The sequence below is a fragment of the Notamacropus eugenii genome, chromosome 1 (assembly GCF_028372415.1).
Source record: "Notamacropus eugenii isolate mMacEug1 chromosome 1, mMacEug1.pri_v2, whole genome shotgun sequence".
In the NCBI taxonomy this organism is placed as follows: Eukaryota; Metazoa; Chordata; class Mammalia; order Diprotodontia; family Macropodidae; genus Notamacropus; species Notamacropus eugenii.
In genome coordinates, this window is record NC_092872.1 from 632,836,403 (window position 1) to 632,860,416 (window position 24,014).

Here is a 24,014-nt window from a genome sequence, read left to right on the forward strand (position 1 = left end):
TCTGTGCCTCTCTTAGAAATATTGGGATGGGAAGGCTGAGCCCCAGGCTGGCTCCCATCTGATGATGTGCTTTAGCCCCAGAAACTTCTAAAAATCTGTCTTACCAGTGCTTGGTGTGGTTGCACTCTGCCTCCATAGAAAGAGGAACCAAAGCTTTGAAATCCTGGGCACTTGAAGTAGAGAAGTCATGACAGTAATAATCATTCCCATTTGTGCGGTATTTTGAGGCTCTCTAAGAGGGGCCCTTAGTCATTTCTGTGTCATGAAACCTTTGGTAGTCTGACAAAGCCCATGGACCTCTTTCCTGAATAATGTTTTTAAATGCATATAATAAAATACAGATTACAAAAATTAAATGCCTTTATGAAAAAATGTTTAAACCAAATACATGTACCTTAGGTTAAGAATCTTTGCTCTATACTTTGCTCACATTCATTATCTCACTTGACATGACCCCCTAGGAGAAACGGAAAGGGCAAAAATGACTATATTTACTATATAGGACTCAAGTGACACAAAGGACAATTCAATAGCCATTCCTTGTTTTATTGTTTTCCCATGGCACGAGATGAATGAATTTGCATCATGAATGTTGTCCTCATATTATTTTTGTAATACATTTAAAATGTTGGGCAGCATTACATTTTTCTTCCTTTTCTTGTTTTATTTCAAAAATCATTCGCAAATACCTAAACATAATTTTCAAATATCAGTGAAAATAATACTTAACATTTTCCCTGCATTTGATATTACCCAAGCTATAGGAAGAGGACTGATTTCAAAGTAAGAAGAGCTAAGTTCAAATACTGATCTGCTCCCTGATTAAATTAGGGTAAATCAGTTCTTCTCTCTGTGTCTCAGTTAGCCCACTCGTACCATGATGGAGTTAGACAAGAGGATTTCTATTGTCTCTTCCAACTTTAAGATGCTACAGTTTGAAAGTGATGAAGCTAATTTACTGAAGAATAAGATCTCCAATCTCTAATCCAATTAAGAATTTGCATTGATCAATAAGCTGCCAACAACGGGAAAATGATGCACCAGGTAAGAAAGGATGGTAGCTGCCCACATGGGTGGTCTCAGCATTCAGGGTTATTTTTTATATTTTTTTAAGTTATACTTTGATGAGGGTTTGGACTGAAATTAGCCATTGAATTCCATAGTAATAATATGTTGATAAGAGAGAAAACCAAGTGGACAAAATTAGAAATGGCTTTTGAAGTTAAATTAAGCAGCAAACAACATTCCCCAAAATACTCTTTTTTTCTGCAAGGTGATGTTTTTTTCTGACTGCACATATTTGGTTCATTAACATAGTAAGATGTTAGTTTATGTCTTGGTTTCATTCTAGGTATTAGTGTAAGGAAAAGATGTTTTTACAAAGGAGCCTGAAGGCACTGAATGAGAATCACAACAGCATTAATTCTTTCCAAAATCATATGTTTATGGCTGCTCAACAAAAGGCACTATTATTTTATGCTGATCTTTCCCCTACCCCAAAGTAGTTAGGGGCTAACAAAGTCGGGTGCCAGTGGGAAGTAGAAATGTTTACACTTAAAAAAAGCAACAACCCACAAATCTGACAGAGACTCCACCTGGGGATCAGAAAGAACTAAGTTCAAATCCACTTCTGACACATGCTAGTTATGTGATCATGAGCCAGCCTTAGTGCCCCAGGTAACTCCCAAAGGTTGTAGTTTATACACAGTACCCATTCTGCATAAGTAGAATTTCTGTGTTGAAAGGACACTGTACTGATGAATTCAGAGGTTTAGCTTATAAATAAAATCAGAATAGTCTGATAACCTTTAGCTTCAGATTATGTACACAGAGATAATGGATCTCATATTTCTGTGTATAATAAATTATTTTCAAAACAACAGATTCAACAAACATGTAATAAACGTTTAGTGTATGCAGAACACAATGTATCAACTCAGGGAGACAAAGTCTAGATAAGACAGTCTATTCTCATAGAATTTATACTCTAGTAATTATTCAGCTAAGACAAACTTTTTTTTTCTCATTGCCTGTGATATTATATATTACTTTCTTCTGTCTAAGGCATTGATGAGAAATTTTCTTGGTTCGAGTAAGAAAAGTTTACACCACAGAATTGCTTCCTTTTTTCATAGAATGTGATTGCTTATAGAAATACAAGACTCTAAGTTGAACTGATGGGTAACTATATGATGTTATTGATAGCATTAACAAAAATAGGAAAGATGTATACATTAATCTTTTATCTTTAATCCATCAATGGTCATGGAATCTTTCATTAATTAGTCATCAATGGTCATTATTTAATAAACATTTATTAGACACCTACTGCATGCTAAGCACGCTAAGCTCTAGGGATACAAGAAAAGGTAAAAGACAGTCCTTGCCCTCAAAGAGTTCACAATGTGATGAAAGAACTCATTAAGGATAACTAGGTCTTTTTTAAATCAACTATTTGAAAGATTATCATGGGATGTGAGAATGGCCTTCTCCTGTTTGACTCTAGAGGGTAGAATTTGGAATAATGGGTGAAAATTACAGGGGAATGACTTTTGCCTCCATGTAAAGAGGACCTTCTTAACAACTGACGTATCCAAAAGGAGAGCAAACTACCTGGGGAAGGTATGAGTGCCCCAACACTGGAAGTATTCCAGGAAAAGCTATATGAACACCTATCAGGAATACTGTTCCTCCTGGGAATTCCAACATCATGTTGGCTATTGGGCCAAAGGACCTATGAGTTTACTCTTCAGCTCCCAAGGGCTTTCCATAAATAATACTTCTAGTAAAGGTGATGAATCCTGTAAGGAACACTATATGATGTCTTAAAAGGATAAAGATGAATTCCACTTGTATACCAACATCTCAGGACTGAGGCTTTCAGTTAGCTTTTCCCCAGGGCACCTAATATACAGTCTGTCCTGAGAGTAAATTAAACATGTTGGGGCCACATCTATGTGATGTCACTATTTGAGTCAAGCCCTGGGTTGATTCAAACTGCTTTGCTCGGTAACTTCACAATTGACCGGCCAGTTCAGCAAGATGAAGAAGAAATCATAAAACCTTGAGGACCTAATCTACTAAATATTGACTTTAGTCGGTACGCAGATTAATGGCTATTCATGTACACACTACCTTCAAGCATCAGTAATCTGCAATTTCACTGATTCTCTCCACCCATGCAGATTACAACTCATTTATGACTTAGTAGATGGTCATCAAGAATTGCTATGGCTGAAAAATGCATCATCCTTCAGTCAACTCAGTGATAAGCCTCTCCCAAAGGACCCCCTCTTAGCTTTTTAAAGTGTTTGGCTCTCCTTCTTGAGATGTGTTATTTGAGTAGTTGCACTGCATTACAGATAGGACAGTATGATAACATATAGGTATGAGACAACAGGACAATCTACATTTATTGGCTAATCTTTTTTATAACCTTTCCACTTAAGTTAAATTGCACTATTTACAAAAACGTCAAATATTTTGAGACTGACAGCATGCAAAGTAGATGGTGTTATGTAAAGTTGGCAAAAAATAACAAAATTCTAAAGTGAGAAAAGATGAACTCTAGGCAACAATGTGCCGTAAATGAGTCATCATCCATCCAGGGAGGGTAATGTTTGAAAAGCTTTGCCTAGTATCTGAAGTGTTCCATAAAAGTTTTTTTTTTTTTGTCCCAAAGTGTGAATCACAAACAAAACAAAATAAACCATTTTGTATTCTACAGTATATTACAACAATAAATACATCAATAAATAGTGGGGAAAAGAGAAGAATTCACATGAGTATTTTAGCTGTTGGCTGATAGTTTTCTCACATGGATTCCCATGAATGGTTAGAATTAGCCTTTTCAGAGATAGTCCTTTATCACTTCCAGGGAAGATAATTTTACCATAAAAATGTACAACGTATACATGTATGAATGAAGTAGGAGTTGACGGTGACCAGAGAAGGGATCATCAGGCAGTTAGACTTTCCCAAGAATCTGACAAATTTGCACCTTAGTATAAATAAAGTGAAGGGTCTATTGTTTTTCAGCTCTGACACCTTCTTATCATCTCTATTTGTTGCAGAAGAGTGGTGGAAACATGGCATGTGACACCACTATACATGTGGTGGGGGTAGGTAGCAAGAACTTCACAGACGTTTCCATTCAGTACTTAATGTGGATAGTTCTTTCCTTTTCTCCCTCTAGAGAAGTCACCAAACTAACAGAAAAACAAGGATAAACTACATCACAGGTCGCTAGAACCCTCAATTAATCACACTTTTCTGGGGTTATTGTTTACCAGGAAGAGGCAAATTACAACGAAATGAACTTATATCAGGGACTTACATAAACTTCTAGTGATATCCTGGGTTTAACCACCTGTCATCCCAATTTTCAACGCCTTTATGAGAGATTCTGCCTTCCCTGGTCAGTCACCTTACTGAAGTAGGGAGGCGGGGGGGAGTCTCTGGCACAAATCTATGAAGTTTGCTCTCCTCTGGGGCCACCTCGTAGTTTAACCTACATTTCAGTGTCTCCAGAAATGCCCAGGCAAGCAGATACCAGCCAGGGACTCTGTTCTCCTGGGACTGTGAAAGACAAAATACAACTCCTACTGGGCCTGTGACCCTAGGGATGGGTCTTGGTCTCTAAACATAAGCTTCAAGTTCTTTCCTTTTTCCTTGCATTCACTAAATGCCATTTTGTCAAAGCTATCCCATCATTTGTTCAATGATATTGTACGGTGGGATCTAGGTTAATTCTCTAAGTTAAGTGACTTCCCTATCAAACACCACCTCCCTAGTACAAATACTTAGCATCAGCGTTAGGCCCTTCCATAAGAGGGAAGGACAAAAGAATGGTGAAAAAGTTTTCATTTGAGAAACTAAAAAAACTCAATTTTTCACAAGGGATTAGGGTGATATAATTTTATATTGATTTTTTCAGTTTCTGGCCTGTATTAGTTTGAGATAGAAATATAAACTGTACTCAAGTATAGCAACTTTTTAGCAGCATGTATACATATATACATAGGCATACATTATACCTGCGTGGCCCTGGGCAAATTATGTAACCTCTCTAGGCTTCAGTTTTCTCATCTATAAAATGGTTGATTTGAATGAGATGATGTCTAAGGTCCTTTTCATCTGCAATGTTATGAATTTACTATTTTGATGAGTGCACGTGTGTATATAAAACCATACTCATATCATATTCATGCACATATATTGATCACTACAATCCTTTGATATCTACTCCTGATGTTAAAGTGATTTTGGGTTCTTGAAGGCTGAAGACACTGACAAGTCCTACCAAACTGGAGACTGAGTATGAGCCCAGTGATGGACTCTGACTGCTGCCCAAGGACTAGGCTAGCGAAATGAGTGGAAACTCAATACTAGATGGCTATCCACCAGATTATGAATTTTCTTGACCATTGCAACTAATAAAAACATCTCCTAAGGTGTGGAGGTAATTGAGACATTTGTCAATAGAGGAAAAACACTGTTGACATCATGAAGTATTGTGGCATCTACATATACATACAAGTGCTTATGTATATACATGTATATGCATGTATATGTACATATTGGCTTTATTTTTCTGCTTGGGGAGCCATATGTTATGTGATACATTGCATAGAGAATGTGTAGAAATTGTCATTTGGATGTGCCACTTTTAATTACAGGTTGGTTGCCTGGAAATGGCAAATTACAAGGAAATCCCCCCAGAAAGAAGCAGGCTGAATAGCAAAATATACATTTTCTACAACCCATCAACCTACCTAATCTTCTGAGGCAGTCCCTTCTGTTTTCTGTACACCCCTTCTTAAATAATCTTATTAAATAGGCACTCAAAATGTACAAAATTTACAGTTTCTGAATATGCTACCCTTGCACATGACTCCGTTCTTTCTCATTGGCTATCTACAACCACATTCTGACACAGCCATGCCTTCATATTTAAACTTGTAGGTGACAACTCCTTTGTCTAAGTAGAGGATGGAGATGGGATCCAGTTTGGTGGGCACACAGCAAGCCTTGGCAGCTTTCTGGGGATTCTTCAGGTGGACTAGCGCTTGGATGATGGCATGCTTTGTGGGTGTTAGGTGCTCTGCCAGAGGGTAAGAACAAACTCCCCGGCATTCATAAGCTTCATATCCTGGAGGAGCTATGATCCAGGAATCCCAACCGATTTCCTTGAAGTCAATATAGAGTGGAGTCTTTTTGCAATAGTTCCCCTTGGCATTTCTCCTGATCCGGGCAGTGGAATCATAAATAATGTTGGATCTCATCTGCAATAGAGCTTCTTCCCCAGGACCATCATGGAAATTATCAGTTTCTAGGTTGTCCAGTTCAAAAAGGTCTTCATGCTCTATCATTTCACTCAACTCCTCTTTCTCCTCCTTTTTATCACTGCTTTGGTCATCAGAAAACACAATGAGTAAAGGGACGTGATTGTTATGGGCACTGATGTCTATCTCCAGCTGACCTCTCTCTGAAAGCTCACCCTCCTCATTTTTGCTCTCTATGCGTACCTCCAACCGATGGGTAGTGGAACCTGACTTTCTCCAACGTCTGATGGCGTCCGTGACATCGAAAGCTTCCCACTCATTACTGGTTCCATAGATCTCTCCTGACACCAAAACCAGCATTTTTCTTTCCTCTTCTTCATTTTCTTGCACTTCAAAAATGGTCACTTTTCGTTCTACTCTATCATAGAGTAAGAGGCTTCTTTGGGCCAAGGCATAGAGCCTGAGTTCAGCCATGACAATCTCTTCGTGGTGAGGGATGGACACATTGAAGAGGAGTTGGTATTTTTGGAGTCCATTAAAGTTGGTTGGTTGAGAAAGAAGATCTGGAAAATGACAAAAACCAGCTTTTAGATGGGAGATATCACCTTAAAATAAAGGAGAATCATTGACCATAAATAAGAAAAAAATGTTATATATAGAATAGGTGTATATACTTGCCCCATATGTTCCCTGCTCATGTAACAAATGTTTCAAAAAATCTCTATTCAGGGCTTCCTGTATACAAGACCCTGAACTAAGTTTAGAAAATACAAAGAGAGATACAGTGCAGGTCCTGTTCTGTACCACCTTATAATTCACGAGTAGTAGAGATGGCATGCGCTAAGATATGGTTAAGTGATTTGGGGAAACGAGAGATACTCGGATACTTGGATAATTATGATATCAAGGAGAGTGAGATAAATGCAAGGGATAGGTCTAGGCAACATTCTATAAGAAATCTGAGATTTCTCATAAGGAGATATTTCTATCCGTAGAGTTAATGTCAGAGAAAACTCTATGGAGAAGGTGGTACCTGAACTGGACCTTAAAAAGAGGGAGGGACTTCGACAAATTAAGGTATGGGTGGGAGAGGGTCATGGAGTCCCCTTCAGGCATGAAGAACTGAGAGCCAAGACATAGAGATGAGCATGAAAATAGGTGGTGGAGAGTACTCCAGTTTGACTGGAACATGAAGCATTAGAAGAGGAAGGGTAGGAGATAAGGCTGGAAAAATAGTTTGGAGTCAGATTGTAGAGTGTGTTCAATGGAAGAGTCTGGAGTTTTTGCTTTATTTGGTAGGTGAGAGGGAGCCATGTTCATAGCTCAGGAATGTTCCCTTCATTTTGTTCATCCCATCCTCATGGTGTCACTTCCTATACTTTCATTTTATCATCCGTTAGCTTTCATTCTCCATGCACAAGGCCTGAGCATCATGGTCCATGTGAACTTTCTGGCTTACAGTAAACAGCTCTAATAGGGGCTAGAGGATTACATTCCCAGGAGTCATTTCATTCCTGGAGTTCTATTCAACCCCCGCAATCCTGCCTAGTCACATTCTCATCCAGTCCCCAGGGGCGGGCAGCAACCAAGACCCAGAAGCCCTGGCCTTTGCTCTACAACACCACCCGGTGGAGACCATGAGCAATACAACTTCTCTCCCACCCACTACTACCAGTATGGACAGAAAATTCCCCCCACCTCTAACCCTCTGTCTCTGGATTGCTCAGTTACTCCGTACCTATCCTTAACGCCTTCTTCCTATTCTCTCCTCCTTATCTTTCTCAACATTACCCCACTCAAGTCCCATTCCAACTTTGCCAGACCTTCCTTTGAGCCCTCAGAAATTCCGATTCCATAATAAATACACTTCTTTCTGATCTTCTTCCTCTCATAGTCTTTCCATCTACTTGCTCTAAGAGACCTTGCTTCCCTCACATGAATCCTTGATCTTCCCCTCCAGCACTGTAGTGTACTATAGTATACCTTCTACATTTTCCAAGACACTGGAGGGAGAGTCCCATTATCCCTTGGTCTCCACTGACATTTCACAGTCTTTACTGTTCACTTTTCTGCTTCATTTGAAAAGATTGACTACCCATTCCTCTTAGATGCCCTCTCCATTCTGTTTTTCTGACATTATTTTCTTATGCTTCTTCTCCTACCTGTTGAACATGCCTAATCTCTCTGTCTCTGTCTCTCTCTCTGTCTCTCCGTGTCTCTCTGTCTCTGTCTGTGTCTGTCTCAGTCCATCTGTCTGTCTGTCTGTCTGTCTCTGACTCTCCTCTGAACTTTGGCATTACCAAAAGGCATTTCTACCTTTCAAACTGGATTTTGGGGAGTCATCTCAAGTTCAATATATCCCAAACAGAACTCACTATCTTCCCCACAAACCCACATCTCTTTGAAGGAACTTTGGAGGAGGGATGGGTTGAGGTGGTAGGGATAATGAGGCAGGATTATATAATGGTTAGAGTGCTAGACTTGGAGTTAGAAAAACCTAGTACAAATCCCACTCCTAACACTTAATAGATCATCAGTCAAAATATGTATTAAGTACCTACTATATACTAGACACTGGGATTACAAAAATAGCTGTATCTTCTAACTGTTGCATGAACAAGACCCTCCATCTCTGGGCTCTTGGCATACTCTCTGGCTGTGTCCCCATGCCTGGAATGTGCTCTTCTCTGCTCTGACTACTAATCTTTCTGACTTCCTTTAACTCAAAACGAAAATTCCACCTTCTACAGGAAGCTCCTCGTAACACTACTTAATTCTAGTGCCCTCCTTCTTTTCATTATGTCCTTTTATCCTGTATATAGCTTGTTGGTACATATTTCTTGGCTTGTTATCTTCCCCCATTAAACTGGGAGGTCCAGGTTCATCAACTCTGTGTCATCCTCTATTTCTCACTCTCCCTTGATCCACATATCCAATTAATTGCCTAATCTTGCTATTTTTTCCTTCACAATATCTCTTACATTCATCTCTTCTCTTTACTCACTCAACCACCAAACTTATTTCAGACTCTCAATACCTCTTCCCTAGACTATTGTAATAGTCTTCGAATTGGTTTCCCTGCCCCTCTGATCCATCCTCCATATAGCTGCCAAAGAGATTTTCTTTAAGCACAGATGTGACCATGTTAATCTCCAACTCAGTTAACTCTTGGTTCCCTATTATTTCTAGGATAAAACATAGACTCCTGGTTTTGGTTTGGTTTTTAATGCCCTCCACAACCTCATTCTGACTTATGTTTCCAGATATCTCTCTCTCTCTCTTTCTCTATCTATCCATGCATATATGTATATATGTGTGTATGCATGTATGTGTATATATGTATATATGTATATCTATTGATCTACCTCCCTTTCTGCTATAGTACAGTCAGATTGGTCGTCCATTTGGTTCTCCATCTCTGTGACGTTTTGTGCTGATTGTTCTCTATGCCTAGAATATGTTCTCTCCTCACCCCTGTCTCATTAAATCCCTTTCCTCCTTTAAGACGTAGCTCAAGAATTACCTTCTATAAGAAACCTTTCCTGATTTCATCCTTCCCCCCACTCTCTCTGCCAATACCTTATCTCCTATTTTTATGTGCCCATGTTTTCTCTCCTGATAAAATGTAAGCTTTTGAGAGTGGGGTTTGTTTCATTTGGGGGGTATTTGTATCCTCAGTGTCTATCATAGTTCCTGTCACATAGAAAGTATTTAATAAATGCTTATTGAACTGTGAAAACTTCCCCACTCTTCCTAGTAAGTCAAAATGAAAGTAATAGTCAAGTTATGTTCAAATCAGTCTGATAGTTATTGTTTACTACGTGCAAGATATCATGCCTAAGTGACCTCAAGAGGAGGTGGGAAAATCTTTTGTGACTGACAATCAGCCTCATTAGAACTAGACATCTTCCTCATTCCCTTAAGCGACTTAAGTTTCCTACAATATCAGGATGATAGGTTGAAATAATCACTTAGTTCAGAAGATCTAGAGTTGGCAAGGTCCCTAGAAGTCATCTAGTCCAACTCCATCATTTTTGGGATGAGGAAACTGAGACCTAGGGAAGGAATTTTCTTATGGTCACACAGTAACTGGTAGGGCCAGGATTTTAACCCATATTCTTTGACTTCCGGATCTCTAGTTGTTTCTCGAATTTAACAGTCTGTGATTTTATGAATAATAAAAGCAATTTTAAAGGCACTGTGGGGGCCCAGGGCATAGGCACTAGAAGGCATATTTCAAGAATATGGATGAGTGGCATATGCCAAATGGTATACATCTCTCTCTCTCTCTCTTTTTCTCCTTTAGTTGGGGGCCTTAATGTGGCAAAAACTTTGGACTGGTAAATAGGAAATCTGACTTATGGTCCCAACTCTCCTGCTTACCCCTGGGTGATCTTATTTAATCGCATACCCTGGCTAGACTTCATATTTCTCCTTTATAAAACTAGGGAATGGACTCAGAATATAGCTAAGAGTCCTTTCCACTCCAAATCCTATGAACTAAATTATGACCTCAACTCATATTCATGGTGTTGTGACCTTTTCCAACTCTAACATTACATGGTTCTGTGTCTTTAAATTGGTTATTAATAGAAGTTTAACTTCTTTTGGAGCTCTTTCAAACTAAAATTCTTTCTCTGACGCCCACCATGTGTGGTGTGCAGGTGACCTCTGAGTCTCTAAGGCAATGCTAGCAGAAGGCATACATGGAAGATCCTATTAAGGTGCAGGGGCTGAGTCTATGGTCTGAGAGCCACCATAGCTAATTTCACCAGAATAAAAAATGGCAACCCATTAAATAGATTTTTAAAATCTGAATATAAATGTCTTTGCACAATTATGGGGGCTGGTCCCCAACTAAAGGAGAGACAGAGACAGAGACAAAGACAGAGAGAGAGAGAGAGACAGAGACAGAGAGACAGAGACAGAGAAAGAGAGAGAGAGAGAAAGACAGAGAGAGAGAGAGAGAGAGAGAGTGAAAGAGAAAGAAAGAGAGAGATGTATACTATTGGCATATACCACTGACATATACCGTTGACATATACCATTCTTCCATATTCTTGAAATATGCCTATGCCCTGGGCCCATACAGTGCCTCTAAAATTGCCTTTTTATTCATATAATCATAAATGCTAGCAGAAGGCATACATGGCAGATCCTATCAAGCTGAAAGGGCTGAGTCTATGGTCTGAGAGCCACTCTAACTAATTTCACCAGAACAAAAAATGGCAAACCATTAAACAGATTTTTAAAGTCCGGATATAAATGTCTCTGCACAATTATGGGGTTGGATTAGGTGACTGCTCAAAGATAATTGCTTGTAGGCCTTTAGACCAAAAAGGACCTTATCTAATCTAACCTTTAAATTTTAGACAATAGCTGAAAATCCTTTTTATCCTAAGTGCCAATATATCCTATGCACAGTTTACTGTATTATAGCCTAGACCTTATATCAAGTAACTGTTACATAGTATCTTAAAGTCTCTGTGCCCTTACTTTAGAGTTCCTGAGGTATAGAAAGACTACACACACACACACACACACACACACACACACACACACACACACACACACACACACACACACACACACACACACACAAGTATTTGCTCAAATTATAGTTTTAAAAATGGCTTCAACCACCTTACCAATTCATCTATGAATCAATGACTGGTCCACACCTCTTATTTTAATTTGAAATAACTCAAAGCTTAATGAACTATTTTTAGGATCAGTACATGAGGGTTTTGGATTAACTTGTACTTACTCCAAGACCAACATTCAGTTCAAATTAAAAAAGGAACAATTTTGACAACACTATTTTGAGAATGTAGGCCAGGCCTGGAGTCAGGAAGACTCATCTTCTTGAGTTCAAATCTGTCCTCAGATATTTACTATGTGTGACCCAGGCAGGGCAAGTCACTTAACCCTGTTTGTCTCAGTTTTCTCATTTGTAAAATGAATTGGAAAAGGAAATGGCAAACCACTCTAGTGTCTTTGCCAAGAAAATCCCAAAATACGATCACAGAGAGTCAGACATGACTGAGACAACTCAACAAGAGGATATATTTTTTACAATTAATTCAGACACAACCTCTAATTAGAGATCCCTTCTATGGTGTAACTGACAAGAATCACCTGAAGACTTCCAGGAAAGGGAACCTCATTGCTTCCCAAGGCAGTCTCTTCTACTTGCAAACAGCCCTAGTTGATTGGAAGTCTTCCCTTGAATTAAGCCCAAACCTTTCTCTTTGTGATTTATGCCCATTGCTTCTTCTTTTGGCTCCAATAGAACAAGTTTAATCCCTTGTTCAGTCCATGACCTTTCAAACACAGAGTCAGCTGCTATATACCCTCTAAGTTTTCTCTCAGCTAAATATCCCTAGTTTTTTTTAACTTTTCATTTTGATTTCCTTTTCTTAGATGATTTGCTTCTTTTGCAATGATTATTGTCTCCATCTATCACTTCCATTGCTATTGCTATCCCTCCTAATTCAATTCAATCTTTTTCACTTGAGTTTAATTTAATCCTGTCTCACTATTTATTATCTATGCAATCACAGGTAAGTTATTTGACCAGTGTCTGCATCTTGGTCCCTCAGGGCACAGTGGAAAGATCCTTGGCTTTGTAGTCATATGACTTGAATTCAGACCCTACCTTTATGACTTATCATGTGTGTGACCCTGGGCATGTCACTTCAACTCTTCAAGATTGTCTTCTCATCGTAAAATGAGGGGTTGGGTTAGATGGTTCCTAATGTCCTTTCTGAAAAGCTCTAAATCTATGATTTTATTCATTCCAGGAAGCATTTATCAACTGCCTTCTCTGTGCCCAGCACTGGATTAGGCACTGGGCATAGAAAAACAAGAATGAAACAGTCCCTGTTCTCAAAGAGCTTGTATTCTTCTAGTTTTTGTCACCTCATACCTAGACTATTCTGTAGCCTTATATTTGGACTACTTGCCTCTAATCTGCTACCATATTCACTTATTTTCCCCCATTTCCCTGTGATTTGATTTTATTTTTGTGTAAATATTTTATTCATCTTTAACTTAAATAAAAATGAGAAAAGAAAAAAATTTCCATATGGGCAGCAGGACATGAGAGGATTCAATATAAAACAATATATCTCTATTTCAAGAAAACCTATGTAATACATATTATACATGGTTTTCAAAACTACCCAGCTTTTCTTTGCTTCCTTCTAGATTTTTTCCCTTCTATTTTTAATCTATTATTTTATTTTTCTCCAGTTATGTGTAAAAACAATTTTAACATTTATTTTTAAAACTTTGAGTTCCAAATGTCATATTCATTACTAAAACATTGCTTTGATGAATTTAATAATAATTTATATTTATATGGAATAACACAATTTTGCAGCACTTTAAGGTTAATGAAGGTCTTTCCTCATGACAGCTAGGTAAGGTAGAGAGTGCAAATATCCCCATTTTACATACAGTGAAACTGAGGTTCAGGGAAGTGAGTTGACTTGATTATACAGCTAGTAAGTATTGGCACTGGGACTAAAGCTTAAGTCTTATTGTTGTTCAACCATGTCTGACTCTTTGTGACCCCATTTGGGATTTTCTTGGCAAGATACTAGAGTGGTTTGCTACTTTCTTCTCCAACTCATTTTACAGATGAGGAAACAGAGACAAATAGGGTTAAGTGACTTGCTCAGGGTCACACAAGTGTCTAATGTAAGATGTGAACTCAGGAAGATGATCTTCCTAACTCCAGGCCCAGTGCTCTCTATTTACTGTTGCACCCAGTTGCCCCTAGTTCTTTTCATTCAATTAAAATTCTTCCTCTTGTGTAACATCCTTGGGGATTCCTCATTCAAAACCTTTCCTCACCAGTCAGTGATAGTCCAAACATAATCTGACCATAAAAGACCTCCACAATATACCTTTCCACGTTTATTCCCCACCCCTTCACTGACATGAAATTCCTGCTGTAAGTGTCTACTTACTATTCTCTGAACAAAACTTACTTATTTTTGTAATCTCTGCAGTTTTGCTTAAGCCATTCTCCCCTCTTGAAATGCCCTCCCTTCCCCTCTCCTCTTCTCTCTTCTCCTCTCTGCCTATTTTACATAGTTAACCACCTTTAAGGCCAACTTCATTTACCACTGACACCCAATGAAATCTTCTCTACCCCTTTCCCATGGAAGTAATCTGCTTTTTTTTCATTCTTGCCACTTATTTGTTTATTATTGTTAGTTCCCTTTTCATGTCCAGCTAATTTTGGAGTAGCTCAACAGCAGATGGTCACAGGGTGACTATCACAGGACCATGAATTTGGGTGTCCCCAGCACCTCTCCAGGACCATCCATTGAACTGTCATATTAATGTATATGCCATATCCATATACATGCTTATGCTATACACATGTTTGTTGGATTGAATTGTTCATGAGAGGAGTCATGGACTACACTGATGATGGAGGGAATACCTACATAGACCAAATTATAGTCCTGGAAGTATTTGAAGACTTTCTGTATGTAGATTTCCTTCTCTCTGCTAAGAACACGTTTCTTAAGGGCAAGGATCATGCCATAATTTTAGGAAACTTAGGCTCATAGATTTAGAATGGAAATAGACCTTAGAGCCCATCAAATGCAACCTCTTCATTTAACAGAAGAGGAAACTGAGGCACCAAGAGAGAGGTGAAGTGACTTGTCTAGGGTCACACAGCTAGTATGTGTCTGAGGCAAGATTTGAACCCAGATGTTCCTGACTTGAAGTCCCAGAGCCCTGGCCACTGTACCGTGGAGCTGCTTCTCACCCAAAGTTAGGCAGCAAGGCACAGGCCTTTTAGTCAGAAAAGATCGATGGATCTTTTATGGATCTGACACCAATTAGAGGCACGACTTTGGGCAAGTCATTTTTTCTTCTCTGAGTCAAAGTTTCCTATCTATAAAAAGGGAATAGTAATACTTATAATTCCTACCTCAGAGAGTTATTATGAGAAAAGCATTTTATGAACCTTGGAGCACCAGATGAGAGTTCTAGTTATTAGGTACTTAACAAATAAATCTTGATTGATTCCAAGCCATAGGTCAAATGCTTCTACTGATTGATGAGAAGTCATCTCAGCTGGTGTGTATACTTGCCTAAGTACTGAATAGGTGGATCATAGGATCCAGAGGTGGAAATAATTTAGAAGTCATCTGGCCCAGTGGTTCTCAAAGGCTGTGGCAATATCATTTAGGCACGCTGTGAATTGTATGAAACATTCACCTGTAATCACATGTATAATCTCCTTGGAATTGTCAAGAGCTTATACTTGTGATCACATGACCATTCAGGAGTCCCCATTGTGTAACATGATTCTTCATGGTAAAAGATACTGCTGTGCTGTGCGCAAGAAACAGCTTCAGATCTACTAATCTAGTCCCAACCCTCTTATCATATACACGCAGGAAGTTAGACCCAAAAATGGGAAGTTACTTGGCTAAGGTCATTCTACAAAAAAGTAGCAGAGCTGGGATTGGAACTTGGGTCGTTCCACTGGAGGATTCTGAGAAGTAGAGATGGCCCTGACCTGAAACACCCTATTTATCATAGTAACCTAAACAGTGATTAGGTGAGGAGGGCCAAGTAAAGGAGAAGAGACCAATGAGGAAACTTTTTTTTGGATTAAAAGTGTTTGAGGTGCTATAAGTATGCAAACAGAGTAGATAGCTAACAGTTTTATGGGTAACCACAAATATATATATATGTGTGTGTGTGTATGCATATATATGTATATACGTGTGTGTGTATGCATATATATGTATATACGTGTGTGTGTGTATTTCTAGGGAGATTTTTTTAAAGCTCCTTTAAGATAACATTTGTGTTAAGGAGACCCAAGGGCTGGGGAGGATGATAATAATAGTAATAGATAACATTAATATAGCACTTTAAGGTTTGCAAAAATATTTTACATGTGCTCTTATTTGATCTGCACAACAACCCATTGAGATAGGTGGTATTATTATCCCCATTTTACAGATGAGGAAACTGAAGCAGTGAGAGGTTAAGTGACTTGCCAAGGGACACAATGGATAGAGCCCTGGATCTGGAGTCAGGAAGACCTGAGTTCAAATTTGGCCTTAGACACTTACTAGTTGTGTGACCCTGGGCAAATCACTTAACCATGTTTTCCTTGCTTCTTCATTCATAAAACAGGCTCGTAGGTAGCTTCGTGGCTCAGTGTGTAGAGCACTGGGCTTGAAATCAGGAAGACTCATCTTCCATGAATTGAAATCCAACTTCAGACACTTACTAGTTGTGTGACCCTGGGTTTAACCCTTAACCCTCTTACCTCAGTTTCCTCATCTATAAAATGGGGTGGAGAAGAAAATGGCAAGCTACTCCATATCTTTGCAAGAAAACCCTAAATGTGGTCATGGGGAGTCAAACGTGACTGAAATAACTCAACAGCAGCAAAAATGAGCTGGAGAAGGAGATAGCACACCATATCAGTATCTTTCCAAGAAAACCCTCAATGGGGTCACAAAGAGTCAGAAAAGATTGAAATGACAGCAACAACATTATCTGAGCTGGATTTGAACTCAGGTCTTCTGATTTCAAATTAGTGCCTTTGCCCACTCATAATTACATAATAACTTGGAACAAGTTTTGTAAACCCCATTTTACAGGTGAGGAAATGAAGTTTCAGGTAGAAAGTGATGGGGTCCAAGGTTGCACAGCTGATAGATTTAGGACCTTCCACTCAAAGCCAGGTCTCCTCACTACATGTCTTGTGGACTGTCCACCACACCACACTGCCACCCCATGGCTGGTGCTTTAGCTTTCTCCCATTTCTACTGGTGGTTATGGTCTGATAGCTTCAGAATGCCCACATTCAGCTATCATCCCTGCTCCTTAACATCTGTATGACTTTGGCCAAGTCATTTCACTGCTTGGGGCCTCAGTTGCCTCACATGTAAAAGTGAGAGAACTGGCCTACATATCTGTTTAATTTCCCTCTACGTTTAAGTACTGGACTTTCCAGTCTTTAATGACTCAGGATAGACTTTCAATGTTTGATGCACAAGCTGAATTCAATTTTCAACATTTTATTTTCATTGAATAATCACAGGATCTTCAAACTTTAAAATTCTGGCTTATATCTATAATAGCTTCATTTTTATATGAGTTATTATAGACAATTTTAAACGTTCAGTAGGTTAGACTAATTTTGAAACGATTTCCATTGAAATAAGAGGATTTGAATGCATAAAATGACATAGCCACTCAGTTTTGTTTCATAGATTTTGAATAGAAGGGACCTTAGAGATCATCAAGTCTAATCCTCTTATTTTACAGATAAGGAAACTGAGGCCCCCAAAATAAAGCGATTAATCCAAAGTTACATAGGTTGCAAGTGGTAGACTTGGGATTCAAATCCATGTCCTCTACCTCTAAGTTCAGAACTATTTCTGCTACACATCCTCTAAGACTCCATTAGTGGTCTTTGATCATTTTGTCTGATGTGCATGTTTTCTTTTATACTCATAATAATGTTCTCCATTTTCCTGGTTCTGCTTTTTTCCCCAGTTTGTATCATTTAAAAAAATTCCTTCCTGATTCCTTTGTACCCCTCATACTTGTTCTTAATGATGATATTTTACTCCATGAATATATCAGTTTATTTAATCATTCTCTCACAGTTGGACTTTGAGGCTGCTTCTAGTTTTTCACTGGAACATTAGACCTAACAATGAGAACTGTGGATGGCCAAGGGGCTCTTTTTCATGCATGGATATGAATGATGGCACTCTCCAGTCTCTCAGCAGATCAGGAGTCCTTAGGAATAAGCACAGAGGTATGCGGCAGCACTCCAGAATAGGTTCTGGAGGGAGATGATTACTGAGTTTGTACTTGCCTGTGTACTGTCTCTATAAATGTGAATGTCATTTGTCTCCTTTCACAAGTTAGTGAATGCGGAATTGTTTTTTGCTAAAGTTCTAGAAAAACTTAAAGGAAGTAGCAAATAGAATGCATTTTGTGTGTGTGTGTGTGTGTGTGTGTGTGTGTGTGTGTAATGTTTTATGAAAGACATTGGAAGTGTAAAATAAATCTTTTAAAAATAAACTTATGTGAGCCTAATCAATAAATACACTTGAATCACATAATATCTGGTTTGATGGGTATGAATATAGGTCACAGAGTCACAGATTTAGTTCTGGAAAAGACCACTGAGAGATCATGGGCCATAGTGGGTCAAGGGCTAGCCTTGGAGTGGGGGAAGAATTGTATTCAAAGCCTGTTTCTGACACATTTTAGCTGTATGATCGTGGATGGGTGAGTCGCTTAATGCTCTTAGTTTTCTAGGCAATTCTGTAGACAAGAATGTGTTGGAGCCCAGCTCAAACCTGCTGGTCTATTGTGAAAAATCATCCAACCCTTCCAATCCAGGCTTGATTTATTGTTTTGGTGATTATCCAGACTTAAGAAAGTGATGGAGGAAATATTAATGGTGAAGATTAAAAGTACAAGTGTGTGATATGTTCATTTTTTTGTTTTTCCCAGAGAGCTGGTTCCTAAACATCTACCATACGTCATTATCTCTAATGTATAAGTAAGCTGTTGAGCTACATTGGTTTTGAGAGTTTCCATACCAGAAAGTTCTCTATATCAATGAAATCCCAGACCCAAACAACAACAGAAATGAATAGAGTTGAGCTTAAACTATATTGGTACGTTGGAAAGAGTTCACGTGGTAGAGATGGAAAGAACGATGGACTTGGGCTCAGAAGGACCCAGACCTTCTACCTGTGTGACTTTCTGTAAGTCTCTCTCATTGATAAAATGAGGGCGCTGGACAATAACATGATCTCCAAGGTCCCTTTCAGCTCAAAATCTATGATCTATGAAGAAGACTGCACAAATAAAGCAAACTATAGCCCAATGTGTGATGGAATATTGCTACAGAAAAGCATAATATCACAACTGTCTGGACAAAGCCATGTTAACCTGTCCTTCGATGCCCTGTCCATTACCTAGGAAGCTCTGCTAGATAGTAAAATTTATAAGGAACAATAGGAATAAGTTCTGTATTTAATTAGAAATTATAAACAGAATTCTAAGGCCATGGATTCAGTGAATAATTTTGTTCCACTCCATTCTACAAATATTAATTGAATACCTACTATGTGCATGGCAAAGTGCCTAGTCCTGAGGATAGATGAACAAACAACAGAAAACCCCAACAACTCCAGCACAGTCTCTTGGAGGAATGCTGGTAGAGTGGAAAGAGAATTAGCGTTTGAATGAGACAACATGGACTCTATCTCAACAATGGGAGACCTTGGATGAGTCACTTAATTTCCTTGTCCCTCAGTTTACTCATTTGTAAAATTCATGTAAATTAGCTGGCCTCTGAGGGCCCTTCCTGCTCCAAATCAATGATTCCATGGAGCTTGTAGAACTTATTAGTTGAGGCACCCACGAGGACAGATAAGTGGCATGTAAGGTAGGTTACAATAGAGTACAAGGGAGTAAGAACATAAATTATCACCAAAAAATTGGGGGAAGGAGACAGCTCATTCAGGATTGGCCGAATCATGGGGAAGAAAGTTCTTTCTGCAGTGTGTGGAGACATTTTAACCCTTTACTAGCTAATTTAATATAGTGGCCCCTTTCTTTTCTACGCTGTTGCAACTCTTCTTGAATATAAATGCAAAATAAGACTGTCACGTCATCCTGCGTTATGTCTGTTTTTTCAGAATTTCCTCCTTACGCTAAACCGACACACGGAAGCCAGTAAAAAAGGTTGAGTGGCAGTGAGAACTTAGAGGCAGACTGACAGACGGGGTATGGCCTGTTTGTGTGTAAAGGCATTCAAACAGAAAATGGTGATCTGATCAGAAGAAAATGAGCCCACTTCAGATGTAGTGCTATGGTGTCAGATAGAAAGGCCAACTGGGACATCTCTGCAAAGATCTGGATAAAAACGACATGAAAAAATCCTTGTTGGCACTTTCTAGACTTGCATATGCATTTATATTATGTATAGACATCAACAGGTATATGTATGTGTGTGCGTTTATAAACATCCAGTGTATGTGTATATGTATAAGATACATGGTGTATGTATATGTACACTATATAAAAATATACAGTATATATACATACACACAATGTATACATGTAGTGTGTACACACATATATACATATTGATTCTACATATAATGCATTTGTAAGTATATATGGTATCACGGGCTTACAGTATTTGTATTTTTTTATTTCAATACAGTGTACATGCATACACAAATATATGTACATAATATTGATGTCTATATATAACTGCATATGCAAGTCTATAACATGCCAGCAAGAATTTGTAGTATTTTTTCATACTTATTTTCTACGTACAGCATACATATATACAATATAATATAAATGCATACATATACACACATGTACATACACACATGTACTGGCCTACTGGATAGAAAAACATCCTCAGAACCAGGGAGACATGAGTGCGACCCTTTTTTGACATATATTAGTTGTGTGATCCTGTACAAGTCACAACCTTTCAGAGCACTATAAGTAGAATTCTAAGGCCATGTGATTCAGTGAATAATTTTGGTTCCACTCCATCCACAAATATTTATTGAACACCTACTATGTGCATGGCAAAGTGCCTAGTCGTGAGGATAGATAAACAACAAACTACGACAATCAATTGCAGAGAAGATACAGAACTCTATTGGTAGAGAGAGTTTTCTCATCCAGGAATTGCTTACACCAGTAAAATCCAAGGCCTAATTGCTATCACCACCCTATGCGTGTAAATTTATACATATATAATATATACATATATATATATGTAGGTTTTTATTTTTTAAAAATTTAGTTGAACTTATAACAGCAAAAGCCCAAACTTACCTTCATTTTTGAAACTTCTAATGATATTTGCAGATGGCATTGAAGTTCGATCAGTGGCAAATCTGTTATATAGCTCTAACATGTACTCTGGTGGGTCGACTTTGGCCGAATTGGGCAGGGGGATTTCAGACAGGTTCAATGTCTTCAGAAATTCATTTTTCACACTCTGTAGCAGAGTAGTAAAGTCAACACCATCTTGCTCTGAAAAAACATCATCCAGCAGGGGCAGCTCTTCTTCCAGGGGAGAGTCCTCCAGACTCATGATGGGGTTGCCAGATCCCAAGGAGGCTCCCAGGCACAGGACTGTGTAGAGTGGTAGGAGCTGGGAGCCCATGACTTTGCTCAAGCCCCCAAGCCCAGTGAAGTTTAGGTGTCAGTGGTCCGAGTGGTCCGAATCCTCTGGAGAGGACTTGACTTATGTCATCCGGAGTTGCCAAGTTTGGAAACTCTTTTAGAAGCATTCCCTCACTCTGTCCGTCTCTTTCCCTTCTGTTCCTCCTCTGCCCCCAAAAAAAGCCAGGTTGCTTTAATTGGACAGCAGGATCGCCTATGGGAGCCTAGCCTTTCTTATCTCTTTAGTGTAAACTTGTGCACCAGATTTTGTAGCTATCTCCCAATTCCTTTTTCTTTTAATGAGCATTTTGTAAACACTTCTACATTCTGACACTGGTGAGAAGATAGGACAATTTTCTTCTTGAAAGGGCTCTGTCTTGCTTCCTTTCAAGTAGTCTCTCTCAGCGGACATGGACACTTTTTGATCTTAAACATTTCTAGCTCACAGAGAAGAATGGATTGTCATGCACAAGAACGTAAGGATTGTCAAAAATTAACTCACTTCTTATTTCAATACTTACAGGAACTGCGATTTTGTACATACTGACACCCTGTCCATTGACACAGATCTTGACCTATTTATGACTTAGAAGATATTTTTTGATGGTCATTTCTTTATAGCTAATTGTCTGGTTGTGAGCTTCTCCACAATTAGCAGGGTTGGTCCTCCAATAATAGATACCTAAATCCATTGTCCTTCTGTACGCAATGTCATTTGGCTTCACCAGTGGTGGCCAGAGTTTATCTGCTGCTGGCATGGCCGTGGAAAGCCCATGTTTACCTCCAAACCACAGTGAGACATTAGAAGAGGACCTTAGTGGATGCTAGTCACCCTTACTTAGCTTGTTCCTGCAAGGATCCAGGATTTCCTTGCTTTGGACCCCTTCTCCACTGGCCCAGTTCTCAACCCCTCCATGCCTTAGTCATTGCCCTTCAGGAATTGCCTGGGTCTAAACAAAGTCAACACTACACACAAATTCATTTTTTAAAATAGTGACCCTTACACATTTCTGAAAAACCTCCAAACATCCATCATCACTGAGCTAATGCAAACTTCTTGAAAATTGTTTTGAAAGTCGACATGCTTTTTAGGTATAAAAAGAGACTTGAACTTGAAAATCAAAAGGAGAACAATCGTAAATTAAATAGCACCAAAGCACTCATGAATGCCTGTTAGTGTTTATTTGATTGGAAGCTTTATTACCTGCCTGTTAGTCAGTCAAGAAGCATTTTTAAAGCCCTTACTATGTGCCAGGCACTCTGCTAAGCACTAGAGATATAACAAAAGGCAAAACTAGTCACTAAATAGGGGAAATGACCTGCAAACAACTATTTACATATGGGCTATAAACAGGATAAATAGGAGGAAATCTTGGAGGGACTAAATGTTCACCCCTCAACAACCAAAAGTTTTAATCTTGTTAACGCACATGTTTAGAGAACAAAGATGAAATAGGCTAGGACTTATTCAGGGGGCCGTGTCTACCATGGTGTTTGTTTGGAGCCCTATTAGGTTGTCCCTGAACCAGTGATGATGAACAGAGCCAGGAGGATGCCTATAGGAAAGATGCTGGGTTAGAAGTGAAACATCAGCTCTGATTCTTAATTCTTCTAAAATCTTGACTGAGAATCCCTTGTTCATAGAATTTAGAGTTGAAAGAGAGCTACCTTAGGGATCACATAGTCTAGTCCCCTCATTTTACAGATAAGGAAATTGATGAGAGCAGAAGTCACTTGTAGAAAGTCACACAAGATCTACATGGAATAACCTGGACTTGGATTCAGATGAACGAGTCTTTCCATGACACCTCATTGGCTCATATAATATGGTTCAAACAATAGCTTAGGGATAGCAGAGTTGGAGTCAGGAAGACCTAGGTTCTAACCTTGCTGCAAACACCTCCTAATTGTGGAACTCTGAGCAAGTCACTTAACCTCATGAACCTATTTCCTATTCTGTAAGATGAGGGAATTGAACTGGATGACTTCTAAGGCCCCTTTTAGTCCTAAATCTAAGATCTTTTGAACTCTCTAAAACATTTGAACGACTGACCTAGCAAATTCATTGGCTATAATGAAGGCAAGGGAAAGAAGAAATTGCATGGTTGAATTAATTTTTCTCCCTCCCTCTCTCTTTCTCCATCTCTCTGCTTCTGTCTCTCTTTGTTTCTCTGTGTCTGTCTTTCTATCTGTCTGTCTGTCTCTCTCTCTGACCAAGTTTCCAATTCCTCTTCCTGCCCTCCAACTCTGTAGGCTGTCTGCCCTTTTTGATCTCTGTTCATGATATTGTAGAGTATCCATTCCTTGAGATTACTCCCTAAGTCCTTAGTACTTACAGATATTGGTTCAAATGAAATTCTCTGGTGAAAGTCTCTTCAGTAGCCTTAGACCTCAATCCTGTCATTACTATTTAAAAAAAAAAGTCAGTTATAGACTGTCAATAGGAGGGGCTCAGAATAGCCACACTCCTGGAACCCAGGACTGGTCCTTGTTGCAGTGGTGCTA

General features: G+C 38.9%; 1 protein-coding gene across 1 annotated transcript; it reads right to left on the reverse strand.

Moving 5' to 3' along the window:
* Positions 1-525: 525 nt before the first annotated feature.
* BMP10 (bone morphogenetic protein 10) lies at positions 526-21,666 on the reverse strand. The gene is made up of 2 exons (XM_072635320.1): positions 21,177-21,666; positions 526-6,847 (listed from the first exon to the last, which is right to left on the reverse strand). Exons 1-2 carry the CDS (start codon positions 21,508-21,510, stop codon positions 5,913-5,915), a joined length of 1,269 nt encoding a protein of 422 aa, XP_072491421.1. The 5' UTR covers positions 21,511-21,666; the 3' UTR covers positions 526-5,912.
* Between the last annotated feature and the right edge of the window lie 2,348 nt (positions 21,667-24,014).